This window comes from Hyperolius riggenbachi, chromosome 1, assembly GCF_040937935.1.
Source record: "Hyperolius riggenbachi isolate aHypRig1 chromosome 1, aHypRig1.pri, whole genome shotgun sequence".
Taxonomy (NCBI): Eukaryota; Metazoa; Chordata; class Amphibia; order Anura; family Hyperoliidae; genus Hyperolius; species Hyperolius riggenbachi.
In genome coordinates, this window is record NC_090646.1 from 231515451 (window position 1) to 231535034 (window position 19584).

The 19584-nt window shown below is 41.5% G+C and overlaps 1 protein-coding gene across 4 annotated transcripts in view; it reads right to left on the bottom strand.

The window, feature by feature from the left end:
* The window catches only part of GSTCD (glutathione S-transferase C-terminal domain containing), a 186279-nt gene that overhangs the window by 138186 nt on the left and 28509 nt on the right, over nucleotides 1-19584 (bottom strand). For all 4 annotated transcript variants that reach the window (XM_068231343.1, XM_068231352.1, XM_068231367.1 and 1 more), the window contains one exon: nucleotides 4278-4722. In XM_068231343.1, coding sequence (XP_068087444.1) covers nucleotides 4278-4697 — 420 coding nt within the window. In that variant the 5' untranslated portion in view covers nucleotides 4698-4722. The remainder of the gene's footprint in view (nucleotides 1-4277; nucleotides 4723-19584) is intronic.

Consider the following 19584-nt stretch of genomic DNA (forward strand, 5'->3'; position numbering starts at 1 on the left):
CACAGACCAATTTTACCCCCTTCCATGTAGTATGAGAGCCATACCTACACAGTCTATTCTATGGAGCTGAACTCCCCATCAGATAAAAATCTTTGCAAGATGCTGCACACAAAGATGCTGTACAGACACAAAAGTTCAGTATCTGTAAAAGATCAGTTCATGCAAAAGATCCGTTCTTGCAAAATGCATTCATAGTTTATAATATCTGCAGATCCTCATACACACCTTGTTTAACGGACAATTATCTGCAGATCAGATCCACCAGGTTGGATCTTCAGATCTGCAGATAATTGTTTGATCTGTAGATGAATGTCAGTTAAACAAGGTGTGTATCTGATCTGCAGATATCATAGACTATGAATGCATTTTGCAGGAATCGATCTTTTGCAGATACTGATCTTTTGAATGTCTGTACAGCATCTGTGTGTGCAGCATCTTGCAAAAATTTCTATCTGATGTGGAGTGCAGCTCCATAGAATAGACTGTGTAGGTGTGGCTCTCATACTACATGGAAGGGGGTAAGATTTCTGTCTGATGGGGAGTTCAGCTCCATAGAATAGACTGTGTAGAGTATGGCTCTCATACTACATGAAGGGTGGTAAGATTGGTCTGTGATCTTTCATTTTCCAAAGACTATGGTCTGATGTGTGTATGCACCTTTAGTTACCTAGGTTATATTCTCTTTATTCACAGGTTCATTGTATTCTGTGGATGCAGGATTGTCTCTGCATTCCTTGTTGCAACTACACAGCTTTTTCTATTCTAGTTTCTGAAGGAAAACAGTAGGGATGGTCAATGAGATGCAAATAATTCTGAGTTGATACAGGATTATGCAAATGTACGCAGCTTGAAAATTTGCATAATACTGCATCAACTCGAAATGATTTGCATCTCATTGACCATCCCTAGAAAGCACTGTTCCCTTTAGCAACTAACCAGAATTTCCATTTAAAGTGGACCCAGGTTAAAAATACAAGATTTCAGAAATAAAATCTATTTTCTAAATTATAATAATAAATAGCAGCCTTTTTTCAGCTGCATGATGAGAAATATAAAATATTTTACATTTATTGGAGGAACCCCTCCCTTCCTTTCATATTGCTGGGACAGAATCCGGCAAACTGGTGAAGTAGATGGTGTCCGGCAATGGAGGAATTGCTAATGGCTGCCCCCAGTATAATCCTAGTTGTGAAAAGTATGCACTGAAATGCTCATAGGCTTGAAGGAGTGTTTATTTATCTTTGTATGTGTCAGAGTGGTGCAACTAAATATTTTTAATAAAAAAAAAAAATGTTTGGTTTGGGTCCGCTTTAACTTCTTCAACACAGATTAGAAAAATAGGGAAAAATGTAATGTTCTTTTAAACCTTACAACGGATGAGGAAGAATTGAAAACTAGGGGCCATATGCAATTCACTTTTTCACCTGAGTTTTCTCCTAGGAGATAATTTTTCATCTGCCATTTAAAATAACTTTCCAGTACTTCTCAACTAAAAAAGTACCCAAAAGTAAATGAAAAGGCAAAAAAAAATATTTTGAGTATTTTCTTGCATTCTGGTGGCATTTTATTGACAAAACCAAGCAGCAGTGAGCATTTACCAGGCAGCAGAGAGCAGTTACCCGGCAACAGCAAGCAGTTGTGAGCGTTCAACAGGCTTTTCACTGCCTATCAACTGCTCGTGTAAAAGGGGCCTCAAAGGGAAGGTCCGAGGTATTTAAAAATAAAAAATCCACTTACCTGGGGCTCCTTTTAGCCCCTGGCATCCGTCCTGTGCCCTCGCCGCAGCTCTGGTGCCTCGCGGGCCCCTCCGGTTGAGAAGCCGACCTCGCCAGGTTGGCTTCCGCGGTTCACTGGTCGCGCTGACGTCATCTGGATCCAGATGACGTCAGAGCGACTCTGAAATCAGTTCGCGCAGGCGCAGTAGGAATCCTGTGCCGGAGGGGACCCGGGACCACCAGCGGTGAGCGGCGCTGCGGTGAGGACACAGAATGGCTAGCAGGGGCTGGAGAAAGCCCCAGGTAAGTGGATTTTTTTATTTTTAAATTGCAAGCAAGAAAATGCTAAAAATAAAATGTAATAGTCATTTTTAACCATCTATGGGTACTTTTTTAATTGTAAAATGCTGAAAATCTAGTTTAAAGATAAGATGAAAAATGATCTCCAAGGAGACAACTCAATGGGCTTGATTGACAACAGTGTGCTGTTAGCACGCTGGTGAAAAGCCCCTTATCACGCCTAAACTGAGTTTAGGCGTGATAAGTTTAGGCGTGATAACTAAAGCACCAACTGGGTTAGCACCGCAGTGCACAGCTGATCAAAAATTTTGCGCTAGCAAAGTCTGGTGCGCGCGAAACGTCGCATAGAGTTTAATGGTGCTGCTTTGCACGCGGGACTTTGCGCGCGATCTAAACTTATCGAAACTAAACTGAGTTTAGGCGTGATAAGGGGCTTTTCACCAGCGTGGTGCAATGGTCATCACGCCTAAAGTCTTTTAGGCGTGATAACTGGGTTATCACCGCTTTGTGAATTGAGCCCAATGAATTGCATATGGACCCAGGTGTCTTGTCTAGACTATAGGTATCCAGGAGAAGCTGAAATCCAGCAGTATAATGGTGAAGATACCATACCTGCATTCATATCGCTATAAAGATGATTCTGATAGTTTCAAGTCAGTCTTGGCTCTCGATAAGATACAATAACAAACTGCTGTCATGAACATTTTATGAAAAGGATACATTTTCAGAAATCTAACACTAGAATCTGAGACTAAATATTTTTTCGGAATGTTGATATTTTAAGGAGATTAATTCATGACATCTCCAAACACTCTGGTACAGCTTTTTGAGGCGTAATTAGAGGTTAATTAAGGTACTATTTTTCCAACACAAGTGATGTCTGTTACGACATGTCTGCAGGTATTTTTAACTGTGTAACTGCTTGCTGCAGATCTGTCTGGCACCAGAAATGTAACCATTTCCAAGTCACGATCCATCAGCACAAATTTAATCAAATAATTAATTCTGACAGGAGTGTTTAACTCAAAGGCAAAGGAGTTACATTTGTTGGCACTCTCTTTGCAAATGGTTTAACTTAAGTGCGGAATCGTTGCAAGGTGTGACATCATGCATATTTTTGTTACTTGGCAAACACTTTAGCAGAGTTTAGGACATTACAAAGCTGAGTGGTACCACAAATGAAAAACTGGAGAAGCTCCCAGGCCCTTGAGGGTTGTTGGGCCACAAGCTGTTGTATTCTCTGCACGAGATTAAAAAATATAGCATCAGCTCAGCATTTTCTACAGGAGCATGTGGCTGGGTGGTCCTCCTGGAAATTTGTGACAGCTACCTGGCTTGATTAGAGATGCTCCTACTAGATCAAGGAAGGAGCAGGAGGGCATCAGTGGGGAGGTGGCAGTGTCTGTAAACTAACACCGCAGTGGCATATTTACCAGCAAGCACGATGCAGGAGGGACATGACACTTTGTAGGACTCACTACCTCCCTGCTGCCATACACAGTTCTTATGTCCAGCCCCTTCCTGTCCAGTGACTGTTGATGAGTGATTGGTTGCAGAGTGCCGGAGTCCATGATCCTCTTCACTTCAGACAGCCAATGAGTCTGCCTTAGCATCGGATTATCAGTGCTCAGATGCTAAGACTGAGTGAGGATTGCTGACTCCAGCTGTCTCTGCACACACTTTCTCTCAGCAGTCAATGGAAACATTTGTGTAAGGCCTCAATGTGTAGGTCGGCTTCAGACTAAAAATTGTCGGCAGCAGGGGGAGCACAGCACAAAACAGCCCTTTGGGGATTACAGCGTTAGTATGTGGTTATCCCCTTCTGGCTGGGATCCAAACAGGAAGTGATGCTGGTTTAGTTTTGAAAATTGAATATACGGGAGTGCGCAGAAGTGTATTTTAAAAATAAATGTCCACACGTGCGTTGCAATGTCAACATTTTGGAAAACCCTGCATTGCCATAAACTTACATGACTTCTGGTCCAATGCAGATCGCTGCAGGAGCCGCGCGGTAACATAGGTAGGTCCGAGCATTAGATAGGGCACTTCCAGCGCAGTGTACCACAACGTGGAGAGTATGAGTAGACTTCCATTAGGTTGCGGTGAGGTGCGGTAAATTTACTGCACACCCCAGTGTGAAAGCGCCCTGAAAGTACTGTATGTTTTGGAATACCAGAAACATACTTTCTTACTGACTCCTCTATACTGTAGAAGACTGGTTACACATTTCAGATAATGACATCAACATAAAAACAAACTTACTTCAGCACAGGCCTTTAAACATGTTTTTTTAAAACCAAGTAGCTCTAGGATGTTCTTTCTGGAGGGATCTGCTTGGTATGTTTTCTGTATGATGTGTCTGAGCACTACAGCCAGTCCAGCTCTACAGAACATTCCAGATACATCAACAATGGCAGGCAGACGACAACTACGAACAATGGGTGGAAGGTCTTGTTTGGAAATAACAACAACATCTAGATTATTGGGTAAAATCAATGGGTTCACTGTTTCTTTGGTGCAGTTTTCTGGTACTACCACAAATGTTTTCAGTGCTTTAATATTGCAGTAAGACATAAGGAAGAGTGTGACAGAGGTGTGAAGTGGTAAGATTGCACCTTCTGGATTAATGCTAATATCAAGGAAAAGTTCTTCACTATCCTCCGCACTGCTAGTGTCCTTCATTTTTCAGTAGTGCACAAAGTGGGTGCTGGAAGAAGAAAAAAAACACTATTAGCTGTTAGGCAATGAGGACAGTACAGCATATCTCTTTAGATTTTTCTTGGTATTACAAACTTATCAAGGCATATTTAGTTATATTAACATTAACATAGGATGCTTTTATCATCTGATTTTGCGCTTTTTTTTTGGGGGGGGGGGGGGTGGCGTTCTGGAAAATGCTGTGTTCCCGCAGTGTGAACAGGCCCTTCCTGTACTTCTTACAGGACTAATGCCTGTGAACCAGAACATGAAATACCGGTAATCTCCCGAAGGGGTCAGAGACAGAAATAAAAACTTGGAATTCAATTCTAGTTGTTTACTACTCTAAGTTTTATTTTTGTTTGTATCACTGCTGAGATTTCCCTCACTTCTTGTTCTTAAAGCGGAATGTAATTCAGAATTTCTTCTTTGTTCTAAAAGATTATTTACAGGATATAATATACTAACACAATGTTTTTTTTTTAGTAAAACAGCATTCAAAGGGTTACATCACAGGGCTGACTCTTTCTTCTGCAGGGGGAACCCGCATCCGAACTGCTGTTAAGCTTATCTTGTGTACACATTCTTTACTTGATACATTTATGTAAACATTTTCTGGCTGTGCAGGACTTCAGCTGATGAGTCCTAGGGTGAAACACAGGTCAGAAATCACTGGTAATAAAATATTGGGCGGAGCCAGTACGCCTGACGCTGACACTGTATGCGGAAGTTCGGGTGAGGTGGACGCCATGAGGGGACCTAGCGGGACGCCGCGCACGGACTCGGAGAGGCACACCAGGCCCAGCAGACTTGCCGCTGTGACATGCTACTGACCCCTAAGGGGAGCTTGTAAGTGTATGGAGGGCGCGAGGAGCGCAGTGTGGTTTTATTTTTCTTTATATATTGCGCAATGAAAGTTTTATGTGTTTTATTGAGGAATAAAAGAAACTAACCGTTTGGAAAATTGCATATGGATCATTGATGCACCTAATGTACCATATATTGAACGAGTACCCCACCCTGATCTGGTGGCTACAATCTGGTGAGCCGCTCTTTTACTAGAGGTGGTGGGAGCACGAGTGGACACTCAGTTTTCACGTGCACAGTGGATATGTATGTTGCATATAACAGTAGTTGAAACAGTATTACACTATATATATATGATCTGGTCTTAGGTGTGGAAGCGCGCAGTGGATTACTTTTTATCTTCATTTCTAGAAATCACTAGTGGCTGCATTCACAACAGAATTACAACAGTTATGAATAAAATGCACCAGCAGCTTTAAAATTAAATTAACCTCCCTGGCGGTCTATTAAAATCCGCCAGGGGGCAGCAGAGCAGTGTTTTGTTTTTTTAAATCATGTAGCGAGCACAGGGCTCGCTACATGATAGCCGCTGTGCAGCGGCATCCCCCCGCCCTCTTCGATCGCCTCCAGCGATCTCCGATCAGGAAATCCCGTTCAAAGAACGGGATTTCCTGGAGGGCTTCCCCCGTCGCCATGGCGGCGGACGGCATGACGTCACCGACGCCATCGACGTCATTGGGAGTCCCGATCTAGCCCTCAGCGCTGCCTGGCACTGATTGGCCAGGCAGCGCACAGGGTCTGGGGAGGCCCGGCGTGGCGAGCGGCGGCGGCTAATCGGCGGGTAGCGGCGGCAATCAGAATGCACACGCAGCTAGCAAAGTGCTAGCTGCGTGTTGCAAAAAAAAATCATGCAAATCGCCCAGCAGGGCCTGAGAAATCCTCCTGCGCGGCACGGGCTTACCGCCAGGGAGGTTAACTGAACTTTGGGAAGTTAAAATGTCTAAATGAATAATAATACTTGTGCACAAAAGCAAATATGATAATTGTATGGGTTATAAAAAGTAGGATAAACACATTTTTGTTAAAAATTTTGTCAGAGTTTTAAACCGCTTTAAGACTTCAGCCACTGGAACAGGAAGACAAAAACAATGGCGGCAACGACATGGACAGAAATTAAGGGAACCTGAAGTGAGAGGAATATAGAGGCTGCTATATTTATTTCCTTTTGAAAAATACCAGTTGCCTGGCTGTCTTGCTGATCCTTTGCTTCTAATACTATTAGCCATGGACCCCGAACAAGCACTCAGATTAGATGTTTCTGACTGAAGTCTCACTGAATTAGCTGCATGCTTGTTTCAGGTGTGTGATTCAGACACTACTGCAGCCAAAGATATGAGCAGGACTGCCAGGCAACTGGTATTGTGTTAAAGGAACTAAGTATGTCAGCCTCCATATACCTATTACAGTAGCCCTTTAAAATCTAAAAGAGGTTCTAAGCCTTCCCTGTTATATAAAAAGACAAACAAAATAAATTGTCCAGTCATTTTAATTCATGAGTGTTTTTCATATTATTTTTACTCGTTCTCATGTTTGTTTATTTTCCATCCTTTAATTGTACTATTTGCCCACAGCAAGGTCATGAAAATGTTACGGCAATAGAACAAGAGAAACTACATCTTAAAGCGGATCCGAGATGAAAAACTAACTATAACAAGTAACTTGTCTATATATCGTATCTAAAGTTTAGATGGTTTACACAGCAAATCTAGCTGCAAACAGTTTTAATAGAATATGATTATTTATTCATGTGATACAATGACAGCAGCCATGTTGTTTGTAAACATTACACAGAGACAGGCTTATCTGTATCTTGAGCCATCAGCCTAATCCCCCTCCTCCTCCCCTCTGCCTCTGAAATAAATGGCTAGTATCACCTCCCCCTCCTCCTGCCCAGACTGAGCTTCCATGAGCCCTTGCTACTGCCAAGGCTCTCTGAAAACCTGTGTGTCAGGAACCGCTACGCGGCACGCCTGCGTATACGGTTCCCGACTGCGGGTTTGACCAGATCAAGCGGGGAGCAGCCCTAATCGAGCTAAAATAAGGCTGGGACCCCTCAGAACACCTCTCACTGCCACCACTAGCGGTTTGCTAGACACTTCCACTCTGCTGTCGAGTCCTCAGCGTGCAATTCGCGTTTTCGTATTCGGGTCAGCTTTGCGCTTAGGCCGAATACGGGAACGCCACGCACCCACACCCACACCCACACCCACACACACACACACACACACAGTTGCAATCTTACACTGTAGTGAAGCAAAACCACTAACAGTTGTTCCGAACGATACTGTTAGCTACTCGCACTGGCGTTTTCGTACGTTGGGTCAGCTGCGCGATTTAGGCCAACGTATGACAAACGCCCCCACACACAATGCAATTACAATTTCATATGGTAGTGTTGCTCAAGCATACAATTAGGCATGGATTTATACACAGTTGGACTTCAATCTCTTCTGGGCTATGAGTGTTAGTTTAGTGCAGCAGAAGTCAAGCTTATTAAATAATAATTTAATATTCCAGGGAAAAAAGTGGAACAATGCAGAACAGAATATATACAAAAGATTACAAAAACAAAGTAAAAAGTTACAAAATTAAGAGTCTACAAAGATGCACACAAAGCGATTTGCTTACCAAAATACAGGGAACCAGATAGAAGAACCTTGGACTTTTGTGGGCGGACGCAATTCTGGTTAGACCAGGAGTCCACTAGCTTGGGCCAGGAGTCCAGATGCAGCTGCCGTCAGGAGGGGACTGATTTGAGGTATCTGTCTCCTGGTTTTTATAATGAAATATTCGCCTCGAGGCTGTAAGCCTGTGTGGACGGGGGGGGGGGGGGGGGACTAGATTTAATTACATCCTCAGTCATAATTGGATTTCCAGAGATCTAACATCCACATGTGAAAAATGTACTATAGCACACACGCACACAACAAAAGACTTCCTTAATCCAAGTTCTCCAGGTAAAAGTCTATGCATCAAAAGATTGTGAAGTGAGACTTTTCAACTCCATTGTTGACCGTATTTCCTAGCTGATCAAAGATAAGGATATAGTTTGCACCTCCACCAATAATTTAATTTCCTCACAACGAAATAGTGTTTACAGGAGGCTCTTCCTGGCTAGTCTAGAGTTCTTCACAATGCTTTCACAGCCTTCATCAACAGAAGTGGTAAATGTTTCAGTTGTCAATGACTTCCAAGCTTCCACTCCAGTTAGGTAGAACAAAACCCTTCACTTCTGCCATTGTCTACTTAACCAATGTCTTTGCTGGAGGCTAACACCCCAGCTCTATTCACTGAAGTCCCTTTAGATGCAAATGTAGTACAGCCAGATGACCATCGCTTCAAAGCAGAATACACATGTGAGGTATAGCAGACAGAAAAATGACAGAAATATGTTCCTGTATTCCCTAATATCATCAGCACCTCAATATATCACCACACCGTGGGCGTGGCTTTTTTAGTTTATAGGGAATTCGAGTATTAAAACAAAAACAAAAAAGTATTTGGCTTGAAGAATGCCCTATAAACAATAGGAAAGGAACACAATTATGCAATGTGTAAAAGTTCACCTCGGATCCACTTTAAGCTTGGAATACACCATGAGTTTTCTCAGCAGATAGATGGCTCGATACATAATTTCCGACTGGTCTGATTTGATTGTGATCATTTTTTTACTGATCGATTTTCTTATAGAAGTGAATAGAAATCAAACAGAAAAACGATTGGAAAACTGTTAGGAAAAACGATCGGACAGTAAATCTTCCCAAAAAACTCATCGTGTATTCCCAGCATTACATTGCAATGCTGTGCAGGCGCAAACAATGGCCATGTAACAATTAAAGAAAAGTCAAGAGGTGCCAAAGGAAATAGAATAGGACAGTAATTGAGAGCTATAGATCAGAGTTTTGCCAAAGCCCCTTTGTAAAAACTCTGAAAAGCTTTGCTGCCCACATTCACACCACTAGAAACCTAAATTAAAGCGGATCCGAGATGAAAAACTAAATATAACAAGTGACTTGTCTATATATCTTATCTAAATTGTAGATAGTTTACACAGCAAATCTATCTTCAAACCGCTTCAACAGTATATTAATATTTTTTCCTGTGATACAATGGGAGCAGACATGTTTTCTGCTTGTCACTATTACACAATTACACACACAGGCAAGCTTATCTGTATCTAGGCATGCTAATCTGCATATTCTGTAGAAACTCCACTCTTATCTCCTCCATTACACAGGCAACTGATCTGTATCTGCACTGCAGCTCTCAGATTGTGAAAACTCTGCCTCTGAAATCTATAGCTAGTAACACCTTTTTTCACCTGCCCAGACTGAAATCCCACAATCCATTGCAAGCGCCAAGGCACTCTGGAGAAGCTGTGGGTGTGGCATGTTTAGTTTATAGGGAATTCGAGTATTAACCACTTCACAACTGAGGGGTTTTACCCCTTCAGCATCCAAGCAATTTTCACCTTTCAGCTCCTTCCATTCATTTGCCAATAACTTTATCTCTACTTATCAGAATGAAATGTGTTAAATGTGTTTTTTTATCACTTATTAGGCTTACTTTGGGTGGTACATTATGCCAAGAATGTTTTTATTATAAATGTTTTTTAATGGAAAAATAAGAAAAAAAATTGGAAAAAAATCCTTATTTTTCAGTTTTCGGCCATTATAATTTTTAAATAATGCATGCTACCATAATTAAAATCCACGTAATTAATGTGCCCATTTGTACCGGTTATTACACCATTTAAATTATGTCCCTATCACAATGTCTGGCGCCAATATTTTATTAGGAAATAAAGATGCATTTTTTTCAGTTTTGCATCCATCACTAATAAAAAGCCCATAATTTATAAAGTAACAGTATTATACCGTCTTGACATACATATTAAAAAAGTTTAGTCCCTAAGAAAACTATTAATGCATTTTTTATAATTGTAAATTTATTTCATTGTATTTTTTTACAAAAAAAAATAATGTTGGTAACTATTGGGGAGTGTGGGAGGTAAGGGGTTAATTTAAAATGTAAAAACAGGTCTTTGCATTTAAAAAAAGTACTTTTAGATGTAGTTTTACTATTTGGCCACAAGATGGCCTCAGTCTTTTTTTTTGTTATATGTCCTGTAAGCGAAATATGTATGCTTACAGGAAGTGTACTGAAGATGGGAAACTTTTATTTATTAGAATGATCGTGCAGCTTCTCATAAAAGGCGCCGATAATTGCTACGGGGACTTAGATCAATGATTAGGAATTGCTTTCCCATTCATTGATCTCCTGGCGGGCAGATGGCAACATGAACGAGCGCACAAATAAGCGGGAGCGCTTACAGCAGTGGTAGCAGCGGGAGTACGTATATTTACTCCCCTGGGCGGTTAGATGAAGTCTGCAGGGGAGTAGATATACTGTACTGGAGCTGTGAAGTGGTTAAAACAAAACAAAACAAGTATTTGGCTTGAGGAATGCCCTATAAACTATATGTAAGGAACACAATTATGCAAGGAGTAAAAGTTCATCTCGGATCCACTTTAACAACCTCACTTACTTCTGTAACACACTGGAACTGAAGCTATATGAAGAGAATTTTTCATATGAAATACCCAGTCAGATTATTAACATTTAATTTGTCATTCTTAAAGAAAGGAATAGAGTACTTTGTCATTATTTATACAATTAACATATTAAAGCGGACCCAAACCAAACATTTTTTTAATTAAAAATATTTAGTTGCACTCTGACACATACAACAATAAATAAACACTCCTTCAAACCTATGAGCATTTCAGTGCATGCTTTTCACCCTTCTCTTTTCATAGCTAGGGTTATGCTGGGGGCAGCCATTAGCAATTCCTCCATTGCCGGACACCATCTACTCCACCAGTTTGCCGGAAAAATCCCGGCAATTTGAAAGGAAGGGAGGGGTTCCTCCAATCAATGTAAAATATTTTATATTTGTCATCATGCAGCTGAAAAAAGGCTGCTATTTATTATTATAATTTAGAAAATAGATTTTATTTCTGAAATCTTGTATTTTTTATTTGGGTCCACTTTAACCAGTTCACCCCCAAGGGTTTTTATCCTAACGGACCAGAGCAATTTTCAGTTGTCAGTGCTCCTCCCTTTTATTCCCTAATTCCCTTTATAACTACTTATCACAAGAAAATGATGTATACCTCGTTTTTTTCGCCACCAATTAGGCTTTCTGTGGATAGTACACTTTGCTAAGAATTTTTTTTATTCTAAATGCGTTTTAATGAGAAAAACAGAAAAAAAAAAGAAAAAAAATCATTATTTCTCAGTTTTCGACCATTATAGTTTTAAAATTAAACAGTCTCCTGTGGATAAAACAAACACGTTTTATTTGCCCAGTTGTCCTGATTTATAAACCGTTTAAATTATGTCCCTATCACAATGTATGGCGACAGTATATTATTTTGAAATATAAGTGTTATTTTTCTGTTTTTTTTTTTTATTCTGGCCATAATTACAAGCCCCTATGTAATCGCAGGCACTGCGATTGGGTAGAGGACCGTTCGGTCTTCTTCCCCAATCACCCAGCACGGAAGCCCAACGAAAACAGCGGCGGTAGCGGCGCACACACGGCGGTAGGAGCGGCGGGAACGCGCGACGTATTAAAACGTCATGTTGCTGTTAATATTATTATTATTATTATTTAGTATTTATATAGCGCCGACATATTACGCAGCGCTGTACAGTGTGTGTATATATATATATATTGTCACTAACTGTCCCTCAAAGGAGCTCACAATCTAATCCCTACCATTGCCATATGTCTATATTATATAGTGTAAGTACTGTAGTCTAGGGCCAATTTTTTTTTAGGGGGAGCCAATTAACTTATCTGTATGTTTTTGGAATGTGGGAGGAAACCGGAGTGCCCGGAGGAACCCCACTTAGACACGGAGAGAACATACAAACTCTTTGCAGATAGTGCCCTGGCTGGGATTCGAACCAGGGACCCAGCGCTGCAAGGCGAGAGAGCTAACCACTACGCCACCGTGCTGCCCAATAGCGGTAAGAATGACGTTTTAATACGTTAGGATGTCAGTAAATGGTTAAATGCAGCCAAATCAGAGTACTCCCCTTTGATGTGGCATGGTGGCTAGCACTCTTGCTGTTTCGCTGCCCTAAAGCCAAGTACACACACACAATAATTGTTGCTCAATAGGATCGGGAAACGATCACTGGGTTGACAATTCGGGGACTGATGCTGTACAGACGCTTCGCTAACAATGCATTCTGTTGCTATGGAGGGGGGCAAAGGGATGATGACTGGTGCAAGACAAAAAGGATTCCTGTGCACTGCTACATTTGATTGGTTCATTTCCAAGCTGCATAAATTATCATGACATTTTTTTTACATCAACTCAAAATAATTTGCATTTGGCTATCCCTACTAGCTAGGCAAAATGTAAACTATTTTTAACAGTTTCCCAGGCTATCCAACAGAAACCAAGCAGCTCGGGGAGACCCAAACAGCTAGGAATGTACAGGGGGATAAAAGAGACAGTAAAGCCCTCCTACTAATAAGCAATACTTGGTGAAATTGGCTATCCAACTAAACTAAGAAGATGAAAACATGGCTAGCTTTCCAATACACTATTACACCAAGTTACAGGTAATATATATATATATATATATATATATATATATATATATATATATATATATATATATATATATATATATATATATATATATATATATATATATATATATATATATATATAGTGTGACTGGGGAAGAGGGGAGAGGTTATCTGTTGGGAGTTGTAGTTTAGCTGTATCAGAGAGGTCCTGAATAGGATACAATATATTGTGCTTTTTCCCTTTAAAGCCTGGCTATTGCTGCCTATTATGCAAGCCGAAAATAACGTATTCTAGACATGCTTATCAATACAAAGCCTGACGCACACGGTGCAGCTGCTTTGTCCTATGGATTATCTAAAATTGGATTCCGTTTCTGGGAATATAAAACCATGTCTTTCATACATTCTTAAAATTAAGCCGCACCGCTGCTGTATACAGAAAGAAGAAAATCAATCTGCACTGCCAGTGTTTGTTTCTGCGGCTCCGAATAACGGAATGGTGGTTGCGTATTTATTAACCTCCAGCAGTGTGTGACACAGCAGACTACAGCTGACCAGCACTGCCTACAACTTTACGGCTTACATGCTGAATGGAAGAAAAGCCGGTTATGGCTGATACTGGATTAAGGGGAATGGAAGGTTTACAAAATGCAGCAGATCTTGGTTACCTTATAGACTCCAAGCGTCAACTTCAATTTCACACTCATTTTGGCTAAGGCTGGTCATATACAGAGAGGTGCCATTGGTTACAAACGCAAGATGTGAGAATTTACATTGGTAGCCAAAACCATTGCACTGGAGAACTAGGTTTTAGACCCATCTCCAAAAAGATGTATTTTTTATCCCTTCCTCCATTCCTAGGAAGGACTTTTACCTTCCCAAAACCTCTCTCATGCGTATATATAATCCCTCCAAAACTACAAGAAAGACATCAAGTGAAGGATTCCAGATGGAGCTTCAATGTTTTGTGGATGAGAGAGGCCCAGCTTCTTGCTGTTCTGTGAGGAAAACTTGTGTACGGGAAAGTCACCCTCTCCCTTCACCACTATGGACAAGAGGGCATGTATGTTAAATTCTCTAATCACTCCTTCCTATTTTTGAGAATAGCAGGGTGAGTGTGACGAGCCACGTGTGTGTTCTTGTACATTCTGGCGTGAGGTGAAGAGTTTTGAGACTGGGCGAAGCTCTACTACTTCACTGGCGTTGCTGCAGAAACTGCCGTACTCTCCGCACTCACTCTCTCTAGTCACTTGCTTGGCTGTTTCTGCCCAGTTTGGTGCCCCAGGCAAGGCACCTTTTGTCTCCCTAACCCAATCTCATGAATAGGAAGATCATAACCTACATCAAATTAGTGTTATGGGCACCAATAAAAAAAAAATGTACAGTTTACATGGAAACAATGCTGTTTTTTTTTTAAATACGTTTGTAAAGGATAAACAAATTATTACAATGCCATATACGGTACATCTCACTGCACCCATGTAAAAAAACCTTTCCAATAATGGTTTTGAGGTGTCTGTATCCTTATATAAACATGCTGTTTATGTACAGTAATGGTCCTTACGGGCTAGGATACAGTCCTGGAATTCTGATCAGTGTTGCAACATCCGACAGAGCAGTGCCCATGTAGGTGTTAAAATTATCATCCATCATGTTCTTAATAGAACTTGCAGTTGGCTATGAGAATCCACAAAGTACAGTGTGCTAAGACTAGCTCTGTGTCCCCCTATGACAGTTGTTGCCCCATACATCTACCTTGTATGCCTATGCCTAAAAACAGCCCTGCATCACTCTATGTGCTCTCACATCCTGGCAGAACATTTTAGCATGCCAGGCTGTTCTCTTATGTGCCGCACACTAGGACAACGACTTCTGCATACCTGGGTGGTGAGTTTTTGTAGTTTAATTTCCTGTTAAAACAACAGTTCAATTATACTGATAGAAAAGTATCCAAACCATGCCCCAATTCCATCATCATACACTTAAAGAGAATCTGTATTGTTAAAATCGCACAAAAGTAAACATACCAGTGCGTTAGGGGACATCTCCTATTACCCTCTGACACAATTTCGCCGCTCCTCGCCGCATTAAAAGTGGTTAAAAACAGTTTTAAAAAGTTTGTTTATAAACAAACAAAATGGCCACCAAAACAGGAAGTAGGTTGATGTACAGTATGTCCACACATAGAAAATACATCCATACACAAGCAGGCTGTATACAGCCTTTCTTTTGAATCTCAAGAGATCATTTGTGTGTTTCTTTCCCCCTGTTCTCATGCATTGAAGTTTCAGGCTGCTTGTTTCTTCCTGCAAACAGCTTTGCCCTTGTCTGTAATTCTTCAGTATGTGAAAGCCCAGCCAGCTCAGAGGATGATTTATCCAGCTTGTAAAAGATAAGAGAGAAGAGAGAAGCTGCTCTAATCCTAAATAACACACAGGCAGTGTGCATAGAGGGGCCTGGAAGGGGGAGTTCATAGCAGAACCACAACACTGAAGAACTTGGCAGCCTTTCAGACACAGGCCGACAAGTCTGACAGGGGAAAGATACATTGATTTATTACAGAGACAGTGATAGTATAAAGTGCTGCAGTAAGCCAGAACACATTAGAATAGCTTTTTGAACTTGTAGGATGATAAAAAACAGGATGCAATTTTTGTTACGGAGTCTCTTTAAAGAGGAACTTCAGCCTAAACAAACATTCTGTCATTAAGTTAAATTAGTTATGTTAATTAAAATAGATAGGTAATATAATCTGTTACCCACTCTGTTTTAAAAGAACAGGCAAATGCTAGATTTCATGAGGGCAGCCATCTTTTTGGTTGAAAGGAGGTGACAGGGAGCATGAGACACAGTTTCAACTGTCCTGTGTCCTGATCATCCCTCCCAGTTGCTAGGCAACATGAACAACAACATAGGAAATCCCATCATGCTTTGCACAGCATCAGGGAAAAAAAGTCCGGGCAGTTTTCTGTGATGGGTGGAGCTTAGCTAAAAATGCAGCTAAAAATGATGCTTTGGTATGAAAAACAAAGTTCTGATGCTGTGAAACACCAAGCCTTTTCAATTCTGCTGAGTAGATTTTTAGTCTGGAGGTTTACTTTAAGATAGTTGGGGAGAAGTTGGGAGGGGCCACCAGTTTCCTGTCAGCACAGATCAACTAGCCCAGCCATCCTCCTACCTATGCTGCTGGGCAATTAACTCACTACAGCCAGAATGACAGATCGGTATAGTCCTACATTGATAAGAATCTGCAGTAGCTGCAGTGCTGATTACAAAGAGCCGACCTAGCGTCACTGCTACTATATAAAGGTAGATGTTTCATTACTGTGTCAGAGGCATAGCAGGCTTGAGAAAGGGAGGACGTCCTCCCGAAATATTGCTGTTTAATGCATTAGCCTCCTGTTATGCTGTATCCTGCCTTCATTTGTTCTATGGCATCCAAAAGCCTGCTTTGATGTGCAGTAATCTTCAAATCCTGGCTGAAGGCAGTACCTATTCAGTAAGGAGTCCATGGGCAAGACTCTCTAATACTGCAGGGTGGTCTATTGAGTGTGCCCGTAGTGACTGCAGCTCAGAAGCGCTTTGAATCCGACAGCAATAAAGCACTATACAAATGTTAGCATTAATTCTCTAATGGTTTACTACTAGACATGCATAACAAACATAAATCTCGGCCTCTGCCCATGTGTGTGCAATTATATAGAAATATTTACATACACACTGTCCTGTACTATGTCATTGGCATACAATTTGTTCTCTATAATGATGTAGGTACGGTATATCAACATTGTAATAATGATAGTCAGGATGAGCTGATGTCACATGATTGTGTAATGAAAATGTTCAGGGCTATACTGCAATATCACAACACAGATATATGAGTGGTTTGTCTATAAGGGCCATCACTATCAAAGAGTTATTAATGACCCCTCATACACCAGGCTTTACTCAGCCACAAAGGCTCTAGATAGAAAAATGGACCATACTGAACCCCTTCAACTTCCTTAATAGAGCAATCTGGCTGTCTAAGAACATGTGCAGCAAATACTTTGCTAATATACAATCAAATACTAGGCAGAAGTTCTGTATATATCACATATTAATGGAGATGAGAGATAAAGCCTTGTGAATAATTAGATGCAATTCATTCACAAGATTAATTGCTTATGTAAATAATCAGATAGCGATACTTTGATTCTACATATGATAGAAATTATTTAATGGCAGATCCATTTTACTTGTGTTTTAAAGAGAACCCGAGGTGGGTTTGAAGAATATTATCTGCATACAGATGCTGGATCTGCCTATACAGCCCAGCCTCTGTTGCTATCCCAAACCTCCCTAAGGTCCCCCTGCACTCTGCAATCCCTCATAAATCACAGCCACGCTGCTGACAAACAGCTTGTCAGAGCTGGCTGTGTTTATCTCTATAGTGTCAGTCTGCTGCTCTCCCCGCCTCCTGCAGAACTCCAGTCCCCGCCTGCATCCCTTCCCTCCCTGCTGATTGGAGGGAAGGGATGGGGGCAGGAACCGGAGCTATGCAGGAGGTGGGGGAGCAGCTGAGACTGACACTACAGATGTAAACACAGCCTCACAGCATGGCTGTGATTTATGAGGGATTGCAGAGTGCAGGGGGACCTTAGTGGGGTTTGGGATAGCAACAGAGGCTGGGCTGTATAGGCAGATCCAGCCTCTGTATGCAGATAACATTCTTTAAACACACCTCGGGTTCTCTTTAACAATTTCCTTTGGTAATTCCAGACAATGACATCTACAAACGTGACACTAGGTGGCACTGTGTATCAACATTACAGATCAGACTACATAAAAGGGAAGCACTTGGTATACCACTAATACTAGCCAATACAAATCATCCTCTAATTTAGATAGTACCAGCATTACCAAACATGTACAATAGATACCATTGGAAGCCAAATTCTCACATCCCATCTAGAGAATGCTACAAGAGCCAAGCTGTGCATTTGCAATTATTCCTTAGAAATTAAAAACCACCATTTGTAAAAATATGCAGTAATAAGAAAGATTAGGAAGTGAACATTGCTTTTGTAACGTAGCTGTTACCAGGGTACTCGGACTATCCAGAAATTGTAAAAAAAACTGGGTATACCACACCACACCACACCACACATGCAAATCTATGAAAAGCGTACTTTTTTATCAAAATTTACTGTGACACTGGGGAATAGTATCAAATGCATCACAGACAGGCAAATGGGGCCATCTCAAAAAAAACCAAGAGAAAATACATGCAATAAAATCAATTAAAAACATGGTAATGCATAAACCTCAAGTAGCAGCAAACGCAATTGTCTTAAGCAGGCAATTGTTACAGTATATGTAATAAGAGTGAAAAAACTACAGTGATAGGTTTGCAGTAATAATTCCTTTTTTCCGTTTTTTTTGTATAGCACTTTTCTCCTGTCGGACTCAAAGCACTTGCGAGGCAGCCACTAGCAGGCAGTAGCAGTGTTAGGGAGTCTTGCCCAAAGAACTTCTTACTGAATAGGTGTTGGCTTACTGAGTAGGAAGAGCTGAGATTTGAACCCAGGTCTCCTACGTCAGAGGCAGAGCCCTTAAAGGGAAGGTTCAGGGACGAATAAAAAAAAATAAAAATCCATATCCACTTACCTGGGGCTTCCTCCAGCCCGTGGCAGGCAGGAGGTGCCCTCGGCGCCGCTCCGCAGGCTCCCGGTGGTCTCCGGTGGCGCGCCCGACCTGGCCAGGCCGGCGGCCAGGTCGGGCTTCTTCTGCGCTCCAAAATGCGCCTCATGGCGGCGCGCTGACGTCATCAGACGTTTTCCGGGCTGTACTGCGCAGGCTCAGTAGTTCTGCGGCGCCGAGGGCACCTCCTGCCTGCCACGGGCTGGCGGAAGCCTCAGGTAAGAGGATGCAGATTTTCTTTTTTTTTTTATCGTCCCTGAACCTTCCCCTTTAACCATTACACTATCCAGCCACTACTACAGTAGCAATCCCTAAGGGCTCGTTTCCATTTGCTAATGCAGAGTTGCGGTACTCTGCATTGCATGGGGGGGGGGGGGGGGTTACGCTTGCGATCTCATTCATTATAATACATGGGATTGCAGGCATAATTCCCCCGAAATGCAGGCAACCATGCGCTGCAATTCAGTGGTGAATCGCAGCACATGTATGAAAGCAGCAGACAGTGCATTCTATGCACCATCTGATGTCCCTGCGATCGTGTTTCCATAAACGTGGCTGAAAGCGTGCATATGGAAACAAGCTCTAAGGGCTCATTCACATTATGTGAGTTGCAGTAAAATACTTCAAAAAGAGGAGTCCGCACACAGGCTTGCCAGGACAATATACATTTATTGTCCCATCACACACTTGCAATAATGTCCGACCTGCAAG